The sequence below is a fragment of the Eupeodes corollae genome, chromosome 1, assembly GCF_945859685.1.
Source record: "Eupeodes corollae chromosome 1, idEupCoro1.1, whole genome shotgun sequence".
Taxonomy (NCBI): domain Eukaryota; kingdom Metazoa; phylum Arthropoda; class Insecta; order Diptera; family Syrphidae; genus Eupeodes; species Eupeodes corollae.
Window position 1 is genome coordinate 2,058,717 of NC_079147.1, and position 26,061 is coordinate 2,084,777.

The following is a 26,061-nucleotide window of genomic DNA, read 5'->3' on the forward strand; positions in this document are numbered from 1 at the left end:
TTTGTACAAAAAATTAAAAACCGAAAAAAAATTAACAAAAGTTCGTAAAAAATGATTTTCGACTCAAATATCTTTTAAAAACTTTGAGATAATAGGTTCTAACTAATTTGTTCTTATAAAAAATATTGTTTTCAACATTAGGACAAATTTTGAGAAAAATCGAATTGACAGTTTTTTTTACAAAAAATAAAAACCTGAAAAAATGTATAAAAGTTGGTAAAAATTGATTTTGACTCAAATATCTCTTCAAAAATTTTAAATATTTCAACATTTGGTAAAATTTAAAAAAAAATCGAATTGACAGTTTTTTTTACAAAAAATAAAACTCTAAAAAAAACAATACCTGCTTAAACTTGGTAAAAATTTACTTTCGGCTCAAATAGCTTTTCAAAAATTATAAATATTGGCTTCAAACTTATTTTATTTCAGAGAAAATATTGTTTTCAATATTCAGTAATTTTTATATAAAAATCCAACAGTCAGTTTGTTTCATAAAAAATAAAATCTACAAAAAATAGTGCGCCAATTTGGTAAAAATACAGTGGAATCTCGCTAACTTGAACACCTACGAAACGAGGCCTGTTTAAGTTACTGGATTGTTCAAGTTACTGGAAAAAATAAAAAAGTCTTCGTTTTTATACGTTTTCATTATATTATTTTAAATGTTAGTAATTGACACAAAACACAATTGTATTTAAACCAACTTTGGAAAAAAAATTGTTATTTCACATTGCTTAGTTTTCTGCAAAACATTTTTTAGCGCACTTTCTCTGAGGTTTTGGAGTACTGTAAATTCAGATGATGTTCTGTTATTTTGACTGGCCCAATCGATCAATTTATCGATTGATTCGATGGCTTCGGTGTCAGTTACAATGTTTTGCACCATTATAACATCACCCGGGTCAGATTCATTTTCCGAATCGATGTCTTCATCTTCAACACCATCAGGAACATCTTCATCGCGTAACCATTCGTTTACTTCTTCTTCGGTGTAATGCTGTTGGATTGAAAAATAAAAGTTTGTTCATTAGGTACCTACTGTTTTGTACTAAAAGTCAAGAAATGTTACCTGATTATTGTCTATTTGTTCGAGCAAATGTATCAAGGGTGCTTCTTCCCCATCTGCAATCAAGTTTTCCCTCCAGCGTTCTCTGAGAGTAGATAATGGGACATCATCTTCGTCGTTAAAGAAACTGTTATCGACATCATTAAAAATGGGGTTGCAGCATTTTTCAAGAATTTGAGAAGTTACTTGATCCCACGATTTTGACATCAATGTAATGGCTTGGCGCAAATTGAAGTTCTTTAGGGCAGAAATTATATCTTCATTTTTGTTGGCAATGACCAACGACAGCAAGTTTGACTTATAATGCAGCTTCGTAATTCTTATACCATTTTGATCCATCGGCTGAACTAACGCAGTGACATTCGGTGGTAAGAACATTGTGCAAATGTCTCCGTTAAGTTACCTTAACTCTTCTGCCGATGGATGGCATGGAGCATTGTCTATAATCAGAAGTGCCTTAAGTGGGAGATTTTGTTCTTCGCAGTGTTTCTTTACTTGAACTACAAAGCTCTTGAAAAACCATTCCTTGAAAATGTATTTTGTCATCCATGCATTCATAGAACTTTTGTATTCTATTGGCATTTCAAAATTTTTAAGACACCGTGGATTTTTTGACTTACCAATGATCATAGGAACGAGCTTGTGGGTACATATTTTGAGCTTAAAACAATTTTTTTCAAAAACTACACACAGGTTTGACTTGATTTAAAAACAAGCTAATAGACAAAAGTTTTGGCTTTAAAAAAATGTATACAACTTAGTTATAAGTATTAATAATATTTGTTTATTATAATTTCCATAGTAATTTTTGCGCTACGTGCTAAATATTTTGCTACATATATGTACAGGGGGTTCTACATTTTGTTTCTAATTTTCTTCTCTTTATAAGATCTTTGAAGGGAACTAAACAATTGTATGCTATAACAGATATTATCATTTTAAATAAGAGAGACACTTTTGAACCGCCCGTAATTTTTGACCCACCCTGTATATCAAACTAACCACAGGTTAGAGTATGGAATAAAAAAAGATGTATTGGAAATTTCGGTTGTTGCCTCGGGTAATTAAGTAAATGAGTGCAAGTGTTGCCGTTTGCCAGAAATATTGTCACTTCGGGACAGTTTTTCTTATTTGCGAAACCCCTTTAAGATCGTGATATTGGTGTAACCTTGAAAGAACATAAATCTGTTTTTATCATTCGAGTTTTTAGTTTGTGTTTAAAATTTAAATTTTGTACAGATCTTAATAAATTAAAAGAATTTGCTACCAACGAACAAAACAGATCCTAGTGACAATTTTGTATTAAAAAAATTGATAAACAAATCATCAGAGCATTGAAGACTATAGTTTTTTAGGCTTAGTCTGCAACAATGATAAGGCTTAGACATTTTTGTTTAGTCTTCAATTGAAGTCAATTAAAAAAGTCAAATTACTGCAGTGCAAATTAATTTGAGTCATTTGACTTTTTCAATTGAATATAAGTTATGAATATTTATAACACAGGTCCTAACTTTCTATCAAAAGCTTTTGTTCATTGAGCTTGACTTTACTGAATTCAGTCAATAATTGATTTAAGTCCTTACAGGTTTGAACTATGACCGCATATTGCAAATGTAATTTATAGTACCAACGTCAAATTTTTCGATTCCTGCCACTGCCATAATTCACTTATGAGTGTCAGTAACAAGTCAAACATTATCTTTAAAATTCGTATAACCCTACATGTGAATTTAACTGTCATAAAGATGGTTATATAGTAGTAGCTTTCAAATGAAAAATTCTTTTATACGTAACTTGCCAATAAATAACAAATGATATGAATCGATATGAAAAATCACAGTTATATCAAAAATCTTTTTATTCTTTAGACAGCTTATCATCTTTGAAAAACTTAAGAGCGCCGTAATCCTATCAAGTACTTCAAAAACTCTGATAAGAACACAAATCATTAGATAATAATGATCGTTTCATATAACAAAATACCAAGGGCATGCAAAATCAATAATTTAGTTGTACACATATCGGACATGGTCAGCGACGGCAATTCGGACGTGCTTATAAATTTTGTCAATTTTTTAATATTATTAATAAATACGACGTGAGCAACATACATAATTAAAATCTACTTCCCAAAACCCGGGACTGAGAGATTGTGAACTTTGTGACGTGATATTAAGCTATAATTTCTCAAAGCTTTAATCCAATTTAGCTGCAAATTAATTTGTTGATATGAAATCTAAATCTAGTACTAATTTGCTTGCGATGACGGGTGGACTTCTATTGGTGTCGGCAATAATTGCCATCGGTATGAGATTTGTCCTGGGCGAAATAACCGTACCGGTTAGTAATCATATTTAAAATATCTTCAGTTTTCCTTGTGTCCTTAAAAGTATGTCAATGTATTCAAAATTGTGGTGAAAAGTTGATGGAAATGAGCCATCAAAGTAGATTGGTTTGTTTCGAAATGTTTTAAGTTTTTATCAGAAGTTGATTGTGGAAATGAAATAGTTAAGTTCTTCAACAAGGTTTCAAAAAATGGAACTCTGAACAAATTTGAACTGTTGCTTATCTATCTGCAGTTTATATAGAACATATTAATTTGCATGTGGAAGATGTTTGGCCGATTCCGATATCCCTTAAATCTGTAATAATTGATTTTAGAGTGTGCTGTGTATTCGTTCTTCAGTAAGTTTTACGTTCAGGATGCGTTTTTAAACGATTTAAGTTATGAACTAAAGTTTCAAACGTGACATATCACGACTATGAAAATAATTAACTAAAATTTGTAACTATACAAATCTGTTTAAAATGTGCTTTTTTCTGCAATGACGAAAGCAAATTAATGATACTTTATTTAATCTAGTTTTATGCTAAATATTTGTGTTGCTTGAGAGATATTGGTAAAAATTTTCAGCAATTTTAATTGACTTTTTTAAGTTTGCTTCTAGCAAAAGCTGTAAAGGTTGTATTTATTATTAGTGTAAGGGGACATAACAACAAAATTAAAATGGTTTTGATATCGTATATATCGAGAATTAAATACATACAGTGTTGTAAAAAATAAAAGCAGATAATAGCTTGTGTTCTTGTGTTCTAACACATAAAAAGGTATTTGTGAAGTGTAAGAAAATTAAAACTACAGAGAAAGATTTTTAGCAATTTATTGCTTAAATACAACCATTTTGTTTTTAAATATAATATTGGGAAGTAACGATAAGAAATAGACTTCTGATTATTATTTTGCTTCCTCCTGAAAACAATAATAGAACACAAATTAGAATGGTACTCTTTCCGTAGCGAGAAAGTAACTTAACGGTAAAAGTATTTCAGATTCTTTCAGTATTTTGTAGTGGCACTTTTACTATTAACTATTCGCCCCATCAAATTCACAAATTCGGCACATGTCTCTACCAGTATGGAGTATCATTCCCATTGAATTTTCGACCACAACTAGTCTTTATTTTTGGTTTTACAATCTCCGATCCTTCGCTTTAGGAAGTGTTTAATTGGGTTAAGGCCGGGGGATTGTGATGACCATTCCATAACATTGATTTTATTTTGTTGTAAGTATTTGTTAGTCAATTTTAAAGAGTGCTTCGGGGCATTATCCCCGAATTGGCACCTTATCTTCAGTTAATGTTAGTGTAACTGAATATAGGATGTGGACATAATCCACATCGAAAAAATCATCTTTGATTTAAAATACTGGACCTACACCAGATGCTGGAAAGTACCTTCAAATTACCACCACCACCGTGCTTCACTGTCTTCTTTGTGTATTTTGAGTTAAACTTCTTGTCTTGTGGCCTTCTCACTTATAGTAGGGGAGCCCAAGAAGGGATTTTGGGATTTACTACAGCGCGGCAGATTAATGTACAGGGAGGTACCTAGTACCCCATTGAATACCTCCACCAAGAATTAGCCCCGTATATGTGGCCGCGCGTCAAGGATAAAGGATCAGATTAGTAAAAAAAAATTGATCATCTGAAATTCTCGAGCGCGTAAGATTAAGGTAGGGTAAGTTAGTTATATGCTAAAAAGTGTATATTAGACTAATCTGACAATTTTCGATTGACGATAAGAAGTAGGCGGGTTACAAACTTGTAAAAAAAAACGTCATCTTGACTTTCTCGAGCGTGGCTAATTTTTTTTTTATTTTGAAGGTAATAATTCAACGTTCACAAATATTATATAATCTGACGATTTCCGTTAGCCGAAGTGAGGGGAGGGCAATTTAAAAAAATTATTATTTAAAATGGAAAAAAATTATTAAAAAATAACGGTGATACTAACAATTAAGAATAATACATTTTTTCAAAGCCAACATTCTGTTTTATTAGTTAGTTTTTAATTCAAGTCAGAACTATGCGTAGTTTTTGAAAAATTTAATTTTAAACTCAAAATTTGATTAAAAAAAGTTAAAAAGTGTAATTTTTCAATACTTCAAGATTATCTACAATTGTTTTTATTTCAAAATTTATTGCTCTTAATTGTTTTTGCTAAAAAACTGAAAACTAGATGATTTTATGTCTTTTAGTTTTTGAAAAAGTTGAAAATAACCACAACTCCTATTTTAATTTAATTCTTTTTTTTTGCTTGAATGGTCTTATTTTGATAGTAATAATAGCAGGTCTGAATGTGGGTGTATGCAACAGGGGGGTGTGTGCGAGTTTGGGTGTACGCCACACCGAGGTGTGTATGGGGGCATGCTGCCCCCCGCAACCCCCCTTCTTGGGCACACTATTGGATTTGGAGTGGGTCCAAGGTGCAGTATGTGCAAGGTGGGGAGGGTGAAAGGCGCGATGGATGCAAGATGGGGTGCATGCAAAGTTTCTATTGCATTTAAATAAGCTGGATTTAAGAAAAATTAATTTATCTCAAATACTTAAGCAAGGAAAAAATAATAATAATAATAAAAAAATCGTTCCATTGTCAGATTAGGCGAATCCCTCCAGATAATCGTCAGATTAAGAGGCAACACGTTTAGGGTATATACATGAACCATATATATCAAAATCTGACGCGCTCGAGTATTTCAAAATGGGGATTTTTGTTTGCAAGTTCTAATAATGGCCGCGAGTTTGGGTCACATCCAAATCGTCAGATTATTACATAAGAGCGTTCTTTTAGGTTCACTTAACATCCCCTTTGAAAATCTGACGCGCTCGGTTAAATTTTTTTTTTACCATTTTCAACCCTTACGTACGACCACCCCCATCATGGAAACGGTCAGATTAACATACGTATGTTTTCAAAAATACATAGAACATGGATGCTATTAATATCTGACGCGCACATTTTTGAAAACTTATAGCCGCTACCCCACCGATGAAAGTGTATATATGATATATAAGCTTCGCAATCCAATAGGTCTCTTTGACGCTCGAGTAAATCCCGATTTAGCATCCTGGGCTCCCCTACTATTACATTTTTCCATCGGAAGTAAACAAATTGATCTTCGTTTTATCCGACCACAAAATGTCATTCCAATAAACGGTGTCGGTTTTTTTTGCAAAGGGAAGTCTTTGTATAATGCTTTGCTTGGTTAAAAAATGTCAACTTTCGTGGACTTCTACCAGGAAGACTTGCCTCTATAAGTTGGTTTCTTATTTTTGTATAGCTGTCACTGATCCGTTTAATTTATTTTTGAGTTCTCTTAAAGAAATAAATGGTTTCTTCTTACATATTCTTACCAATAGTGTATCAAAACGAGAAGAAGTTTATCTTTTTCTTCTTTAGACATGAATGTAAGGTTTTAAATACTTTTTTCTTCGAACAGTTTAAAGTTTTAGCAATTTCTACCATTGTTTTTCCAGCTTGTCTAAGTTTTCTCATCAAAGGGAGTATAATGTAATCCATGAATGTCATGAACCATATTTATTAGATGATAGATGACTTTTAGTACCCGTGGCATGACGGTTTGTGCGTTGGACTGTCATGCAAGGTGTCTTGGGTTCAATCCCTGCCTGTGCCACCTTAATTAAAAAAAAAAAAAAAAAAAATTTTCGCGGGTACTGCCTTTTTGCAAGGAATTGACAAATCCTTCAAGAGTAATTCTTGTCATGAAAAAGTGCTTTCTCAAACTAGCCGTTCTGATTCGGCATAAAATTTTAGGTCCCCTCCATTCTTGACAACATTACTCGCACACAGGAATGGTTAAGAGTTGTAAGTCACTAGGCCCTGGTTCACAACGGACTGTTGCGCCACCCCATTTGATTTGAGATGACTTTTAAACATTTTTTTAGTATCGATTATAAAACATCTGACAAACTTATAACCAAACTCAAAACTCCTATTTGCATACAAATAAACAGATCCATACGTTACAATAGTAGTTAAAGTAGGTGGTTTTTATTATTTTTTCCAGAAGGAATTAACATTGGCGTCGATCTTTTTACCGTTAAGTGAAAACAAAAAGTTGTGCCCATTATTTATTATGTTTTCCAACACTGTACCTTTATTATAAATTGATTTCTTAAAGTGGTCTTTGAGGATCTTGATCTTTGAAATAAAATACGTACTGCAGGTATTTCTTCTAAGGACCGCAACAGACATTTAGCGTTTTTTTTTCATATGTACTTCTTCCTTCTAAAAAAAAAAAATTTGGTGACATATTTTATAAAACTACTACTGCTTTAAGCAAGTATAACTACATACACAAAGCCTTATCAACTTCGCAATAGGAGAATCTAATTAACTTCTTACACTGTAGGTACGATTTTTAATTTTCGTTAAGAGTTCTTGAGATATTTAATGCTAGATGACAACACTAGAATCAGTTAGCAATCCCATATACAATAATTGTTATTGTTATCTGTTTTAAATTATCAATGAATAAGAATAAGTTTTAAGATTAAAATAGTGTAAAGTACGAATAAAATTGTGAATTAATATTGTTATTGATGTATCTATTAATTAGTATTCAAAGCTAACGTTGATAATTTAACCTTTGTATGAAAAATTATACTAGCATTTAATCAATGTTGTTTTATAACCTTTTTTATAGCCAATAAAGCTCTTACTCCACGACTTTTAATAAACGTTATACCTTTGATTGCTTTATCACCTATCGTCTACTCTAAAGCTTCTCATGTAAATTATATACGGTGTTTTTTAGCTACATGAGAAATTTCTATTAATGTTGTCTATGATTTGAGGGTTAAAAGTGTCAAACTGTGTTGATATTTCTTTTCATTAAGGGGTGACAGTTTATCGTAAATCGTCGGAGTTAATAGAGCTAAAATGCCTTATATTTGGGTAAATGCTATTAAGTCACATTATGCACTCATCACGTTTAAGAACTCTAATTTTTCAGTTGAAACACATAAACGTTTTAAAATTGTTAAAACCCAAAATTTAACAAACGACACTAATGGAATATTAAAATTCGATGAAATTATTGGAATGTCTCTTTTTAACTTTAAAATAATTTGGACAACGTGCATTACTAACAAGTTCTTCAGATTTGTTGTTTTAAAATTGAATATTATTTATATTAGAATTGACGAAAATGAAATAAGAATTTTCCAATTGAATTTTTGTATAAGATTTCTTAGAATTTTTACAGGAGAATAATATATGACATGATTAGGGACTTCAATTGTTATAAAAAAAAGTTGTTTTCAGGCATTTTCAAATTTTTAAGATTTCAGGTCTTAAAGTTTTATTATCAAAATTGAAGTTGTGTCTTCAGCTAGGTAACTGTAATTTTTGTTAGATATGCGTATTCTAGTTATTTTTTAATGGCGTGTGTGATAGTGGCTCCAACGCTTAATCGGACAATAGTTTCATTTATATAAAATGGGCTGTAACTTAAGAAAAAAAAAAAACAGCTAAAAACTAAACATTTTCAAGTGTTTAAGGTTAATTCAAAGAATAAAACAAAATAAACCAGTTTTTAATTTTTAACAAATAATCGGACGAAGTAATAATCGTCTTCAAAACAGTAAAAATCTATCATCTATTATTTGGTAGCAACCCTTTACTGCCCAGAACGGCTTGAAGTCGATTTGGCATGGATCTCAGACTCAATAGAGTTCCAAGAGCTTCAATTCAAGCCTCCTTAAGCTGATTTAGAGAGTTAAATTTTTGTTTGTATACTCTCCTGGCCAATTAATCCCACAGATGTTCAATCGACAATCACATTGAGGTCTGGGCTCTGTGCTGGTGTGTCAATGAGTTTGGCGCAATTATGGATTAACCACATCTTTGCAACACCGGATATATGCTTGGGATCATTGTCCCGATAAAATGAAAATTCACTCTGCTTTACATTTTGTTTCAAAATGTTAAGGTAGGCAAATTTGTTTATTTTACCATCTATCAAATGCAAATTACTACCCCAGCACTTGACCTGCAGCTCCAAACCATGACAGAGCCCCCTCCGTGTTTTATTGTGGCTTTGGTGTTTTGTTGCTGGAACTCAGTATTTGGCTTACGCCACACATACATCCTTCCATCCAAGCCATGCAAATTAAATTTGCTCTCATCAGTGAACAAGACCTTTTAGCATCGAAAACTGTAAATTAAAATAAATTTTTTTATTAATATGGTCACATTACCGTATTCCAAAACACCTCTTGTTCCAATAAATATTCTTTCGCAAAATTAAATCTTTTATTTTTGTTTTTTTGGGCTAACAAATGGGTTTTTCTGGCAACTCTTCCATAGTATTTGTATATATAAACAGTGTTACGGACAGTGTTGAGGCAAACATCCTTTCCAACACGATTTTTGAGGGAAATTTGAAGATCTTTTGCAGTTTTGAATAGATTTTTTTTATTTCTTTTAATACTGACCGCTCTTCTCTTTTTCTCTTAAAAGTTTGCCTTGACTTCGCGGCTTTTGTTGGTCATTCCAAATTTATCTTTATACCTTTTAATGATATCTTGGACAGTAGATTTGCCTCGTCCAACCAACTCGGCAGTTTCTCTTACCGTTTTTCCTTCAAAATTTAATTTTATAATTAATTGCCTTACTTCGACACTTGTTTGATTTCCACTTTGAGCCATTTTTGCACTACTTGGTTGAAGATTCATTGAAAGATTGATTAGAACAAAGGTGTTTTTCTAAGTTTATAGCATATTTTATATAAATGAATCCACTGTCCGATTATGCGTTGGAGCAACGTAAGTTTAAATTCAAAAATATTACTGATTAGTATACATTTGTCAATGTTGTGAAAAAAGCTAAAATGATGTGAAAAATTAAATTATTTTGGCAATGTGTACAATGTTTAAGTTGTTGTAAAAAAATAACTTTTTAGTGAAAACGGTTCTATCTTTGAGCTGTACCTATATTAAAGCAGTTAGATACGATTCTAATCCTTGTGTTTTTATCTTTTTACCTATGAGCAAAATAGCCTAAATAAAACAACGACAGTACACCCTGTCTTAACCCTACAATGCATGATTTTTTTAAATGTTGTCAATAAAATATATGTGCTTTTATATAGTGTCAAGAGATAATAAATGATAACAATAACAATTAAACTTTATTAGTTTTGAAGATATTCATTTTTTTCAATTCTGTTCCATATGTGGTACAGTATGCATTAAGATTAATATTTAGCTCTTAATTAGGAACAACGAAAATAATCATATATTTAGTTCTAAAATAACAATAGCTCTACTTATTGATGAAATTTATAAAAGCAATTGTTGTCTTTGTTCAAACACAACTCAACACGACACTTTTCGCATAATACATAAGTTTTTCCCTTGCATTGTGGATATTTACAGCGTTGTCTCTTCTCGCTCCATATAGGAAGATGATCAAATTTGTCCAATCTGACATCTCGAGGGGGAAGGATTGCTGCATTTCTTTTATTTTTCTTTCCAATCATGTCTTCTATGGCAGAAGACGGTCTTCCTCTTTTTCTTTGTAATGATGGACCACACATACAAAGACTTTTAGCGATTTCCAGTTTAAAATCTTTTAATTTAATCAGAGTTTGTTCATCCTTTTGTTCTCCCACCCTCTTGTGCAGTAGCCAGCTATTTATGGTGGCCATGTCTAGAAAATGGTAAAACAAACGCAGATACCATTTTTTAGTGCGCATTTTTATTTTGTACTTCCCAAGAAAAGAGTCCAATAAATCCACTCCCCCCATATGCTTATTATAGATTTTTACTATTTTGGGACAATCTACTTCAATATATTTTTTTTGTTTTTTACAATATCGGCTAACCTTTTCAATGGGCAGTTGACCTACAAAGGACGAGGACAAAACAACAGGCTTATTATCATACCACATCACTGTGCCAACTTCCGTGCCATCTACATCAGCTACCCATTCTTCTGAATGCCCTCGTTCTGTTTTCGTACTCTTCAGGTCTTTTAGGGATGGGATTTTTATATCTTTGCCTAGTCTACCTTTTTTGACCGTTCCCAGTGATTGGATACCTTGTTTCGAGAGGAAAGAAATAAGTTCTGCAGAAGTGAAGTAATTATCGAAAAATAATTTGTATTGTTGGTATCTCGGGATAGTTCTTGCTAGGCGGACTACAAAATTACTACATGCACCCAAGTCAGGCTCATTAGGATATCTTAATTCAGAATTATTTTCCATTCCAGAGTATATCTCGAAGTCGTATGCTATGCCTCTATCGTCACATAGCACGAGAAGCTTATATCCCCATTTGTGTGGTTTGTTAGGAAGATATTGACGTAAGAAATTTGCAGCTTTCGTTGCGCACATCTGTTCGTCCACTGATAAAGTCTCCCTCTTAGGTATACTCTGGAATTTCTTTTTTAGACTTTCTATTATTGGCCTTATTTTATGTAGGCGATCATGTCCTGGATGACATGATGGTACTTGTAAGGAATTGTCGTTGAAGTGCAGGAACTGTCTTATCTTCTCAAAATGATTCACGGTCATAGTCTCTCTTACTAAAGGTATACCTAACTCAGATTCCCAATACATCCGTATATTAGGCAATGGAGCAATGCTCATAAGTAAACATATACCTAAAAACTTTTTTAATTCGTATGTGGTGATACAGAACGGTTTAGATGGGTCTTTTTGGATGCTGAATTTATGCATTTCTTCAACTATGTGGGTTAGTAGTTCATCATCAAAAAAATATAAAAAATATTGCAATGGAGTATCGATAGTTGTGATTGGCGGTTCTAAAACTGTATGCCCAGAAAATTGGGGATGGTTAGCCTGTAAAGACTTCTTTTTCCAAATTAGATTTCTTTTCTTTCTTTTATCAGCGGTATTATTATTTGAAATCCGATTTCTGGTAACTGGCATAGTGAATGAACTTCTATTTTGGCGTGCTGACGTACTTGGCTCTGAAATGCTGGATTGAGGATTTGTTTTGGTGAAGGAATTGTTTTCGGCACAGAGAGTGCTATAGTAAGTAGAAGATAATGGTGCATACCTGGTAGGCTCAATATTATTTTCAGAGTCACTATCTGCAGACATTTGGTCCAAGTTTTCTCTGAATTTTGCCATGTCATCATCACTTTCCGCACTTGAAAAGTCTAGACCGTCTTCGCTCCCTGAGGGTATATCTAAATACTGCTCAATCAACTCATCAGATATAACCTTCTTCGCCATTATCTGTAATAAAATCCAACCATGCATTAGTTCACTTCTAATATGTTGTATATTAGAAGTGAGCTAATGCATGGTGTACCATATCTGGAACGTTTAAATAAGTAGGTATATTAGTACATAAAACAATAGTAATTAAAAATATAACTTACCTTCGTTAATTATACTTTATTTTCAATGTTAACTTATTTTTTTCCACTTAGAAATTTTGGTACAACTATTTTATTTGAATTTTTCAATTTACACAAACCACAAAATCAAATCGATCGTTCAACTTTCTGTACGAAACAATATCAATCGATAGCTTACGCCATCTAGTGCATACATTTGTCCTCAGTAAACCGGTGCTAAGAGCTTAAAAATTATTCCGTCGGTCAAAAGATGTCGCTATGTATCTCTAAACAATCAGGAGACTTGTTTGTTTTGTCTGTACCAAATATGGAACAGTATGTCTGCTATTACACGCTGAATCTAGATGCATGCGACATCATCGAATTCTTCTTTGTGATCCTATCCTGTTTCTCAAGTGTTATTACACGTTGAAACTAGATTCATGAATCTATTTTGACAGTTCTCTTTCATTTTTATTTCTTCATCGACTTGTTTGTTTGTCTGTTTACTTTTATTAATCGAGAAAATTTTGTTATTCTTTAAAATCAATAAAAAATATTTTGTTTTGTAAAATTTATGAGTTTTATTATCAAAATATAATTTATAATCAACAAACAAAGACATAGATTCCTACAAAATGAACTGTCCGTCGAAGTTTGCTTCTCGAACAACGAAACCAAATGAAAGAGAATAGCAAAAATACGAATAAGGGAACAGAGAAACGTCAAATTGTCGCAAGGAAAATTTTACCCGTGCGACACAGGTCGATTTTCTTGCGTCTCATGTTTTCGAATGCATTGTAGGGTTAATGCAAATAAAATCTCTTTATGAAAGCTTTTAACCATAGACACACCACATGAGTGACTTTGCTTTTGAAACACAAAAAGATATCAAACAATAGAGCTTTCACTCATTTTAAGACTGATGCAAGTAGAAAACAATTGCCACTTTCATTTTTTATTTAAAAAATAACCACGATCATGGTTAGTTGTAATTTCTTTTATATTTTATTCCATTTTGTGTTTTTTTATATACATATACGAGTAAATGACATTTAATCTTTTATATTTGTTTATCAATTTTAAGCCACTACATTATTTGGAGCGAAAATTCACCATTGACTACGATCGAAATGTCTTCCTTATGGATTCAAAGCCTTTCCGGTATGTATCTGGATCTTTTCACTACTTCCGAGCGGTACCAGAAGTTTGGCGCGATCGGCTTAGAACGATGCGTGCTTGTGGATTGAATGCAGTCGATACGTGAGTCCGATGTTTGTTTACAATCGTGAAGACATTTTATCAATTTCAATTTTTACCAAAGATATATAGAATGGTCGTTGCATAATCCAAAAGACGGTGAATATACATTCGAGGGAATTGCTGATGTGGAAAGATTCATCAAAATAGCTGAAGAGGAAGGCTTATACGTCATTCTACGCCCTGGTCCATATATTTGCGCTGAACGAGATAATGTACCAAACTTTTGTTAATGAAATTATTGAGCTATACTAACTAACTATTTTTAACTATTTTTATTATTGTTTATTTCTTAAAGGGTGGTCTGCCGCATTGGCTTTTTACCAAATATCCCGGTATTAAGCCTCGTACAAGCGATACCAATTATACGTCGGAAGTTGCTATTTGGTACGGTAATATCATGAAACGTATGCAGAAGTATCTGTATGGTAGAGGGGGACCGATTATAATGGTGCAAGTCGAAAATGAGTATGGATCTTTTGATGCATGCGACAAAAACTACCTTAATTGGCTCCGTGATGAAACGAACAAATACGTTCGTAGTGATGCAGTGTTATTTACAACCGACATTCCAAATGATCGCATAAGTTGTGGCAAAATCGATGATGTTTTCGCAACTACAGACTTTGGTCTTGAAAGAGGTAAATAATTTAAGTTTACAATGTTTTTACATTTAAATTTAAAAAAAAACGCTTTTGTTAATTTGAAGCTCAAGAAATCGATGATGTTTGGTCAACTCTTAGATCAGTTCAACCAAATGGACCCCTTGTTAACTCAGAATTCTATCCGGGTTGGCTTACTCACTGGCAAGAGCCAAATGAGCGCAGGGATGCAACTGCAGTTGCTGAAGCATTGAGGTTGGTAAAATGGCTAAATGTTCCTAGAATTTCTTAAGTAATTTTCGAAAGTGTTAAATTTCGACTATTTCGAACTTAACTGGGACACGTTATTTGTTTTTGGTAGTTAAAAAAACATTCGCTTATTCTTTCACAGAAATATCCTAACATATGGTGCGAACGTTAACATTTACATGTTCTTTGGTGGAACAAACTTTGAATTTACAGCTGGAGCTAATGACTGGGGTTTCGGAAATTACACACCTGACATAACTTCCTACGACTATGACGCTGTTATGGATGAGGCAGGAGACGTGACTCCTAAATATATGAAAGTCCGAGAGGTTTTACAAGATTATATGATAATGCCAAACTTAGAGGTACCTGAAAAGAGCCAAAAAACAGCCTATGGTTCTATTCAATTGAAGCCAATGGGTGATGTTCTTTCGGCAACCGGTATTGAAGCACTGTCGACAAAGAAAGTTATAGCAAAAATGCCGATGTCTTTCGAAGAACTTGATCAATATTCCGGTTTGGTACTTTATGAGACTGTTCTTCCTAAACTGGAAATAGACCCAACTTTGTTGACAGTTAACAAACTGCACGATAGAGCCTTGATCTATGTAGATGGAATGTTTCTTGGCACACTATCACGTCAGAATAAAATATATTCACTGCCACTAAATGCAGGATCAGAGGGCGCGAAACTACAAATTCTTGTAGAAAACCAAGGTCGCATTAACTTTAACATTGCAAACGATACCAAAGGCATTTTAGGTCCAGTCACACTTCAAAAACTCAACGGTAGTACTATCGAACTATTTGATTGGTCCTCAAATTCTTTGCCATTGGAAAGTGAACAGATTCAAAAGTTTTTAGATATTCAAAAGAAATCTGGAAAATGTTCAGAACAACAAGGTATTCTTCTCAATGGACCAGTTGTTTTGTACGGTGAGTTGACCATTGAGACAGACCCAACTGACACCTATCTTGATACTGATGGTTGGGGAAAGGGTGTTGCATATATTAACGGATTCAACTTGGGAAGATACTGGCCATTAGTGGGCCCACAGATCACAATGTATGTTCCGGGACCAATACTTCGAAAAGGTGTCAATGAAATAGTTTTTTTGGAGTATCAGAAAACGTCTCCAGATTTGCGAATAAAATTCTCTGATGTTGCTCGCTTGGATGCTTAATAAACTGATGTTTTAGTGTTTTAATTTTTAAGATCTGGTTGTTAGGTATTTGCAAATAAAATTGATCCTAAATTTAAAATATGTCATTTACGTTTGGAACTAAATTAAATTCTATTTCAAACAAAAAGAAAAACACATGATATTTTTAAACTTAACGGCAAAAAAGGTGAAAGTTTTTCACTCACAGATCCCAATCTTGCATTTATCGAAGGGGTGATCACAATCGGAAACCGATATCTTGTGATTTAACACCTTTATTAAGGCCAAATGTAAAAGATTAGAAAATAAAAGCAATCATTTACAGTTTTATAATTTGGTTTAAATAATAAACAGTTTCTTTAATATATGCGAGCAAATCTCTTGTCTTTGATCAGTCCAACACGTATTAAAAGCATGGAGCCTATTTATTTTTATATTGTATCATTTGGGATATCCTCATAAGCCAGTTTGATTTTTTCAACAATTAGACCTTACAATTTACAATTCGTAAAACTATAATCTTCCATAGACTATGAGATTAAAATCTGGGGATTGTGTGCGACTTTGAAACATGTCACTACGGTTTTCTTGAAAGCACGTCTGAACTGTTGTTTTTTTCGACTCTATTCCTAAGGAAGCTCTCTCCTACAAGCTCTACAATTATCTTCAAAAATAATAGCAGTCCTCAAAGCAATGCATACAAAAAATGTGGCACCAGTTTGGGCTGGAAGACAACTTTCCGATGCGTTTCAGACCTCAAGGGAGTTAAGCAAGGATACGTTTTAAGCACGCTACTGTTCAGTCTATACATAAACTATATAACAAACTCAGTGAGAGCCGGTATAGTGTTTAGTGGAAATCCATTCCTTGTCTAATGTATGCTGACGATATAGTCTAATTGGCCGAGTCTATAGACGGAATGCAGCTGATGATAAATAGAACTCAGTGATATTGCAAAGCCTGGAAACTATCAGTTAATTTATCAAAGTCCAATATAATGATATTTAAAAACGGTGGAGGGAAATAATTTTCAATGGAAAAATGGACTTTTCAAGAAGAAGTCGTTGAAATAGTTAAGGAGTACAATTATCTGGGTGTATTGATTGACCGAACCTGAATCTCGAAAGACACCTCCGAGTAAAAATAGCGGAAGCTAAGCGTACAAGGTGTAACGACAACGAGCTGTTATTTGAAAAATAAAGTTTCACATATTGCTAAATACAAAGTGGTTCGAGCAACTGCAATTGTAATTCTTTTACGGAGCGGAAATGTCGTTCGGTGCAGTGGAAAAGTTCCTCTGTTTTTTCATCAAAAGCACCTCAGACTGCCGAGTACTACACCCAACTATATGCTGTACCTATAGAATGTACTTTATTTGGATACTCTCAAATTACGCTTTAATTATGTGGCAAGAATTATAGAGATGGGAGAAAACAGGATTCCGAGGTTTGTGCTAAGTCACATAATTAATTCTAGAGAAGCGTAGGTGAGTGGTATAAAATGGCGAACGATTGCTCAACAACTTTTTCAATATTAACTGAAGTTTACCTTTAACTATTCTTCGCTTTGTTCAAACTTTGGTCCTCAGCTTAAAGTTTATTTCTCACCGTCCAGATATTTTTCTATGGTGTGATGTATGCAATCGAAGAGAACGTGAAGACTTCTTTAATTTTTTGGGAGTTTGTCCAATTCTGAAAGAATTCCGCAAAAGTTATTTTGGAAGTATATTGGGAAGTTTTATATCAATATTGTTTGAGTGCCTTACGATACAGAACATGTATAATGAATGAAAGTTTTTAATGTATACAAAATTATTTGCAAAATTGATTAATTTTTGAAAACTTTATATTAGCCTGGTATACCATTAAAAGACTTAAGATAAACTTACAAAGTGTTACAATTTTGAAGTCAATAAAACTAACTATAACCAATCCAGTCTCTTCACAACTTTGCCAAATGCTTGCTTAGTGGGACGAATATGTATACCATAATCTCCTCTTAAAGTACGATATGGAAAAATGGATTGACGACTTAGTTTTATAGATGTCGAATTTCAGCACTATACTTTTGAAAATTTGCAGTATTGCAATATCCATTAAAAAAACGTGAAGAAAGTACTTGAAAATATCTGGTAAGACATGCTTCTAAAATTGGTATAAACTGGTTAACGACTAAAACATCTCGTTAACAAAAATAGATTTTGAAATAAAACTATTTCACCATATGCACTATATTGTTATTAATTTTAAAATTTTTAGAATCATTCAGTTGACAACTTTTTTAACATCGACAGACATGATGAATCCCTTGAAAATGTATTGTTTTGTTTATGTGACAGACATTTTGTCGACTAGTGTTATTGAAGATATCAGTAACAGAAAACAAAACTTTGGATACGAATACCACACAGTAAAACTGTAAAGCCTGAATAATAATTATTTTGATAGGGTTGCATGTACATACATGCATATGTTTCTGACTTTTAATTCTTGTAGCTTCAAAATGATAAACAAAGTACAAAGAGTTGTTAATCAATTACAAATCCGATAAAAGGCCTTAAAAATGGCTTTGCTCCAAATTTTTTTTAGATAAGCTGTCTCCACCGATGCCGGGTGGCATGAGTGGCACTTGCATCCAGGAAACTAATCAATTGTCAGTACTCGGTATGTGTATCACAGATCATCTATTATGGAATGATCATATATTTGATATTGCCAAAAATGCTGCCAGGTGCTTAGGATTTCTCCAACGGTGCCACAAATTTGTCACCCCTTCTGATCTGGCTGTAATTTACAAAGCCTTCATCCGTCCAAGCTTAATAGGTGTTAATAGGTGTTGACGATGAAGCACCTATACTGGCAAGGGTATAAATACCAGCTGAAACGGTTAAACTGAGAAGCAAGTCTGACACGCATCTTCTGAAAATTGTTTGGGAAAATATGTTCATCAGTCAGTTTTGGAGCCATTCTAAATGCAGATTTTTTGTCTTTTAAGTAAAAATCAATGACATCTTTCCAAGTTGCTTTCTTGTTACCAAGTGCAACAATGTCATATTTGATGAAATTACACCAAAAAGATTTCAAAAGATGAGGGGTGTCATACATGTAATAAATGTTAGTATGTTCAACATAAAAGAAATGTTTGTGCAAAGGAATGCCTAGAAGTCTATAAAGACCAATAAAATTTTCACCTTGGTCGGAAATTACAAGCCTGGGTTTCATTTTAACTTTAATCAATTATTTAACACATTTGACTACGATTTCCTTCAATGTCTTGGCTGGACAAGAAGAATTGACAAAGCAATACCCAAGTAACTGATCATACCGATGAGTAAATCCTGTTACCATTACAACAATGGCATAATTTGCAGCTGAATGTGTTTTATTCTGTCCATCGTCTTCCAATTATATTATTGCCAGAATTAACTTTTTCTTCTCGACCGCATGCCAAACACTTTAAATAATGTTTAACCGTATTAATATTTATTTCAATTACCTTTAATATACACAAGATACACCCTTTATTCAATTCACTGAAACGCTTCCGCACAAATGATTACAATTCAAACCAGATCGCCTTTAAAAATATAATAAATAAATTGGGTGGCGCAACAGTCCGTTGGGAACCAGGGCCTAGTGACTTACAACTCTCAACCATTTCTGTGTGCGAGTACTGTTGTCAGGAATGGAAGGGACCTACAATTTTAGGCCGAATACGAACGGCCAATTTGAGAAAGCACTTTTTCATGACAAGAATTACTCTTGAAGGATTTGTCAATTCCTCGCAAGAGGCAGTACCCGCGAAAATTGTTAACTTCCCATAGGAAGTTATTGCAATGGGTCCGATTTTTCAAATTGAAAATTTTGACATTTCTCGACGTTTCAAGGTCCTTAGAGTCGAAATAAAAGATTTTTAGAAAGATGTCTGTGCGTGCGTGTGTACGTACGTTCGTACGTCCGTACGTTCGTGACGTTTTTTCGTCCTCCGTAGCTCAAGAACCAGAAGAGATATCAACTTCAGTTAAATTTTGTTATACAGACAATAAGGCAGAAAGATGAAGAAAAGGCTCTCAAGAAAATTGCGTGGGTGGTTTTTTTACTATAGCAGTTTCAAAAAAGGTGAAACTTTTGGTTAACCCTAAATATCTTACGAACCAAAACCGCTAGAGACTTGATTTAAATTTTATATAATATATTGTAGCGTTATACCAAACAGGTATATTTTTTGAAAAAAATTAATATAACGGTTTTTTTTTTATAAATCAATAAAACTGAAAAAAAATGTGTCACCTCCAAAATTGTACGACTGAAATGTGATTTCATCTCTGAAACAATTTTGTGCAACGAAGAAAAATGTTTTTGACATCTGATAAAATTTTGAGAAAAATCTAATTGACAGTTTTTTATAAAAAATAAAAATTTAAAAAAAAACATTACTCAAAGTTCGTAAAAATTGAATATCGATTCAAATACGTTTTCAAAAACTTGAAATTTAGGCTTCAAGCTTATTTTATCTTATAACAAATATTGTTTTCAATATTTGAAAAATGTTGAGAAAAATCGAATTGACAGTTTTTTTACAAAACATAAAAACCTAAAAATAAATGTATAAAAGTTGGTAAAAATTGATTTTCGACTCGAATATCTTTTCGAAACTTTGAGATATTGGCTTTAATTTACTTTAATCTTTCAAATAATCTTGTTGACAACATTTAGTTACAGTTTGAAAAAAATCGAATTGACAGTTTTTTTTACAAAAAATTAAAAACCGAACAAAAAATTAACAAAAGTTGGTAAAAAATGACTTTCAACTCAAATATCTTTTAAAAACTTTGAGATAATAGCTTCTTACTATTTTTTTCTAATAAGAAATATTGTTTTCAACATAAGGACAAATTTTGAGAAAAATCGAATCGACAGTTTTTTTACAAAAAAAAAAAACATAAACAAAAAATGTATAAAAGTTGGTAAAAATTGATTTTCGACTCAAATATCTCTTCAAAAATTTTAAATATTGGTTTTAAACTAATTTTATCTTATAAGAAATATTGTTTTCAATATTTGGTAAAATTTTTAAAAAATTCGAATTGACAGTTTTTTTTACAAAAAATAAAACTGTAAAAAAAAACAATACTAAAACTTGGTAAAAATTTACTTTCGGCTCAAATAGCTTTTCAAAAATTAAAAATATTATCTTCAAACTTATTTTATTTCACAGAAAATATTGTTTTCAATATTCAGTAATTTTTATATAAAAATTCAACAGTCCGTTTTTTTATAAAAAATAAAATCTACAAAAAATAGTACGCAAATTTGGTAAAAATTGATACAAGTACATATCGACAAACTTTTAAGCAAGACAAATCGACAGACGGGATGGGAAGTTATCAGTGTGGGTCGCATCCCAGCCTCTTTATTTTTTAAATTAAGGTGGCACAGGCAGGGATTGAACCCAAGACCTTAATCCTATCTTAAAGCTAGACAAAAATTCATAAAACTAGCCTAATTATCCATAACTTACAACTAACTTAATGGTCCCATAAACAATAATACTTAATACTAATGCCTTTCGGCCCTAAGATCTATTTAAACTATAAACTACTTAAAACTAGAACAACCACAATGTGACACATTAAATAAAAGAAGAGTAGAGGCTGGTCACATTCAATTAATGAAAAGCACAGCAAAACCACACACGCACATGCGATCACACTGGATCCCCTTTAAAAATGTATTATGAAAAAAGACCTCATTTATGTATCATACAATCGAAGGTGTATGTGTTGGTGTTGGGAAAACCGATTGTGTATCTTTCTAACATTAGGTATGTCAGGTAAGGATTAAAATGGATACATTTGAACTGTTTTCACTTATAATAATTTGTTGTTTTGTTTTATTGTTCATTTTTAATTGTATTAGTAGGTGTTGCATTTGTGTAGAGAGTGACCCTATACTCATTATTAGATATACTCTGAGGTAAACGTCATATCTTCTCTGTACTGACAATTTTTGCTGGACAGAGTATATACCCTGAACGTATACGTATGTATGTATGTGTTTTTTGCTGATTTGATCATGTGTTAAATAGGGTTTTTCGCATTTAACCATAACAAATGGTGTATACTTACTTATCTTTGGATATTACTATAATGTACATAAGTTAGATCGAAGTAAAATTATAAACAAAACATTCATGACTCAAGCCATACATATATTTTTATTTATGTGGATATATTTGTAAATTATTGAAGTATGCAATAAAAAGTGTAATACTTCACATTTTTAAAATGTACATAGGTTACTTTCTTATCTATAGATACACAACTGCAAAAATAAAGGTTTTCAATTCTTTTTAACGTTTAAGTTAACTTCAACTTTAGTCGTTGGCTTGTTAACATTTCTTGGAACAAAGATCTTTTTCGGCTTTTGTGAATGTCCGGGTTGATTGTCTGGGTGTTGTTTTTGGTTTGGTTGCTTTTGATGATTATTATCGTTCTTCTGATGGTATTTCTTTGGTTCAGGCTTTTGGACACTTCTTGGTGCTTCTATTGTCTCGTATCGCTGCGCAATCTCCAGAGCTTTTGATAATGCCAAATCGGATCCTTCTTCACAGAATCTTTCGAATACAACGCCATCAAATGCAGTCACAAATTTATCAAGCAACGTTTCTTCGGTACGTGTGCCAAACTTGCAATTTATTGCCAATCGACAAACTCTTTCATGCCATGCTGTCGCTTTTTCGGTCTTATATTTCCGAGCGTTATAAAACTCCTTACGTTCTTTGAAAATCACGATAGATGGAGTAAATAGATTACCGAATATTTTCAATAATTCTTCATATTCTTTGTCATTTACTGAACTTGGAAAACAAAGATTTCGTATTCTCTCATAATTTCCCGGTCCAACACAATTAATGAGTATTGATTTCTTTTTGTTTTGATCTTCGATATCTAAAGCTATGAAATAATGCTCAAGACGCTCCTTGTAGGAGTCCCATGACTCTAATTTTTCATCAAAATTCGGAATAGATGAAGCCATTTTATTTTTAAAAATGTATATTAGTATTACGTTTTGTCATCAAAACCAGCTCTTAATAAATTTATAAACTTTTTCTCACTACCGTTTATATTGGCGTCGCGTAACGTTCTGAAGCTTAAACACCAGGAAAGAAAAAGAAGATATTTACACAAACCATGCAGTTTTTAATCGTTATCAATCATTTCAAAATATATTCTCTTGGAAAGCTTTTTAAGTGTTGCCATTTTACAATCTTGCATTTTATACAATATTATTGGCAGATACATCAAGATACCATTATTACCCATATAATTTTTCCAATTTTAATTAATTTATTTGAAGATTTAAAAAACTTGTTTGATATTGTTGATTGTGAAGTTCACAAGTAAAAGTTTAAGAAACCTTTTATCTCCTGGCATAATCCAAAAATGAGCTTTATTTGCTTAAAAACTAATTTTTGTATGCATACAGTACCAGTACAGGTACAAGTTAGTGGTACTGGTACTGCAACTTGAAAAAATCAGGTACCTGGTACTTAAAAATCTCCAATACCGGTACCTTTTCAAGTACTTTTATCGAATACAGCAACCACTGTGCGCCGCACCAGAATCCACACCTAACGGTAACTTTTTGAGGATGCATTATCACCTTATGAACCTCGAATGGGTTGGAGCCGTTCCATATACGGCAATTTTGCTTTCATCGTCACTCAAGACGATTTTTCGGCCAAAATTGGGGTCCTCTTCCAAACGATTCGAAGCCAAGTTAGCGAACAAAAGGCATTGTCTATAGTCATTAACTTTGTAGCCCACGCAAAATTCGCCGAGTTGAAGTCTGCGGAAGGCCGAGTTCTTTCTGTACACTTTCACGGACTGCGGTAATGTTCTCATCCGATCTTGCATTCCATGAGCGTACGTGTGATGGCTGATTGTTTACTGAACCGGTCGTCTTAAATTTGGCCACCAACGTTGAAGAGTCAACTGTGGAGGACTACTACGTCTTCCGTAAAATGGTTGCAATGCGCGCAACATTTTAATACTATAGTTTTATCATTTGAACGTGCTGTTCACTCGTGTAACTTGCAGTGATGATTTGGCATGAGCAACTGAATAATGAAGAAACGATTTGACAGATGTCACAAACACAAAATGGCCGCCACGGGGTGCCAAAATTTATCCACGCCGATTTAAAAATCCTATATACCTCGTTTCGAGAGAAAAGTTCTTCGTGTGATCTACGGTCCCGTATGCATCGAAGGGGAGTGGAGAAGAATCAGCCAGAAGGGTAAAAGTTCAACCAGAGAGAAAAAACTAATCGAGAGATTCAAATTTCCTCGTCTCCGTCCCTTTGAAACCTCTTACTCTCATTTTTTTATAGCGTGTTGAATTCGTATCGGTGTATACATGTTTTCACCTCGAAGAGCTGAGAGAGAGAAAAAACTTCAGTTGAGTGATTGAGACATTTGACATTTCTATCTCTCTCTTGTTTTCACAAATTAATTCTAGCAAGCAATTTTCGTTTGTCAACAAATTACGGTAAACGCTATAACGGTAGATCGTGGTGAATTAGTTTTCCCCTTTTCTTTTTCTGAGTTACAGAAAGATGGCATTAACAACCAAAACAAGAAAAGATGTTTTCAGAAAGAGTGTAACAAGGATAAGGTTTTTTAGACTAGACTTTATTTGTAAATATGAACGAGTGAGCACGGTTGCCAATTGAAAAAAAATTTGCATGACCAAAGCTGAATCCAAAAATGACCAATCGTATCAAGAAAGGACCAAAATAATTTGTGTCCGCAACGGTTTTTAAATTCCTAAAGGAAGTTATTGTAATCGGTCTGATTAGTGGAATTGAAAATTTTGACAATTCTCGACGTTTCAAGGTTTCTAGAGTCTAAATAAAAGATTCAGGAAGCTTTTTTCGTAGTCCATAGATCAAGAACCAGTAAAGATATCGACATCAAATAAATGTTGTTATTTAGATAATTATGTAGAAAGATACAGAAAGGACTCTCAAAAAAATTGAGTGAGTGTTTTCTTATAAATCAAAAAAACTGACAAAAAAATAATTGTCAATTTGAATATTTAACAAACAAAAAAAACCTTAAATCAAATTACTAAAAGTTGGTAAAAATTCACTTTCGACTCAAATATCTTTTCAAAAATTAAAAAAAAAATATTGGCTTCAAACAAATTTCATTTTAAAATATTATTTCCGACATTCCGTTTTTTCATATAAAATTTAAATCTACAAAAAAAAAGTAAAAAATGTTAACAAAAATAGATTTTGAAATCAAACTATTTCGTCATATTCAAAATATTGTTAGTAATTATAAAATTTTTTAGAACTAACAACTTTTTTAACAAAACACGAAAGTCTAGAAGCTATTCAAACAAGACAAATCGGCAGACGGGTTGGGAAGTTATCGGTGTGGGTCGCATCCCAGCCCCTTTTTTTAAGATCACAATGTGTTAACATTATGTCAGGAGATCGAATATTATCGCTTAATAAAATGCTTACAACAAATAATAAAAAAAATGTGTTTGCAGACCAAACGCTATGGTTATTTTTAGAATTATTATATTATTAATGGTATCAAAATTAAGTCTGCCTTTGGATTAAATCAAAGTTAATGAAAAAAATTGTCCACTTAGTAGCAGCTGAGCTGTGAGGAAGTACCATCAGGTTATAAACGAACTTACCTAATTTTTTAAAACAATATTTATTTAAACCGTTATTATGATAACCGACCTTTTCCCTTTTCTGACATGTCCACTTTATCCGTAAGATTATGATTTTGAGATGTTGTGAAATGAATGCATTCATCGTGTGCATTCAATGATCGTGCATTTGTTATGGGGTGCGTTCAATTAAATATATTTATGTACAATTTACAAATGAAAAGTACTTTAGGCTTGTATTTTATTTTTAAGAATAGAGTCAATTTTTTTTGCAATATCTTAAAAAGGACAAACTGGAATAAGAAATGACCATGCGACCAAGTAAGAAAATTATGCCCAAATTTGGTCGTA

The 26,061-nt window shown here is 32.7% G+C and overlaps 3 protein-coding genes across 3 annotated transcripts; 1 reads left to right on the forward strand and 2 right to left on the reverse strand.

The window, feature by feature from the left end:
- Positions 1–694: 694 nt before the first annotated feature.
- LOC129941591 (tigger transposable element-derived protein 2-like) lies at positions 695–1,444 on the reverse strand. Its single transcript, XM_056050262.1, has 2 exons — positions 1,070–1,444; positions 695–997 (listed from the first exon to the last, which is right to left on the reverse strand). The coding sequence occupies exons 1-2, from the start codon at positions 1,442–1,444 to the stop codon at positions 695–697; spliced, it is 678 nt and encodes a 225-aa protein (XP_055906237.1).
- A 1,644-nt stretch (positions 1,445–3,088) lies between these two features.
- LOC129939947 (beta-galactosidase) lies at positions 3,089–16,111 on the forward strand. The gene is made up of 6 exons (XM_056048142.1): positions 3,089–3,406; positions 13,827–14,002; positions 14,064–14,214; positions 14,298–14,640; positions 14,709–14,856; positions 14,993–16,111. The coding sequence occupies exons 1-6, from the start codon at positions 3,296–3,298 to the stop codon at positions 16,032–16,034; spliced, it is 1,971 nt and encodes a 656-aa protein (XP_055904117.1). The 5' UTR covers positions 3,089–3,295; the 3' UTR covers positions 16,035–16,111.
- Positions 16,112–22,202: 6,091 nt separating this feature from the next.
- LOC129938563 (uncharacterized) lies at positions 22,203–23,182 on the reverse strand. The gene has a single exon (XM_056046199.1). It carries the CDS (start codon positions 23,048–23,050, stop codon positions 22,355–22,357), a length of 696 nt encoding a protein of 231 aa, XP_055902174.1. The 5' UTR covers positions 23,051–23,182; the 3' UTR covers positions 22,203–22,354.
- Positions 23,183–26,061: the final 2,879 nt, after the last annotated feature.

Excerpts from the sequence above, each read along its gene's own strand:
- LOC129939947 (XM_056048142.1), top strand. The coding sequence starts at position 3,296 with ATGAAATCTAAATCTAGTACTAATTTGCTTGCGATGACGGGTGGACTT. Across the intron at positions 14,215-14,297 it reads TTTGCGCTGAACGAGATAAT|GGTGGTCTGCCGCATTGGCT; the intron begins GTACCAAACTTT and ends TATTTCTTAAAG. Across the intron at positions 14,857-14,992 it reads GCAGTTGCTGAAGCATTGAG|AAATATCCTAACATATGGTG; the intron begins GTTGGTAAAATG and ends ATTCTTTCACAG.
- LOC129938563 (XM_056046199.1), bottom strand. The coding sequence starts at position 23,050 with ATGGCTTCATCTATTCCGAATTTTGATGAAAAATTAGAGTCATGGGAC.
- LOC129941591 (XM_056050262.1), bottom strand. The coding sequence starts at position 1,444 with ATGTTCTTACCACCGAATGTCACTGCGTTAGTTCAGCCGATGGATCAA. Across the intron at positions 998-1,069 it reads AACAAATAGACAATAATCAG|CATTACACCGAAGAAGAAGT; the intron begins GTAACATTTCTT and ends TCAATCCAACAG.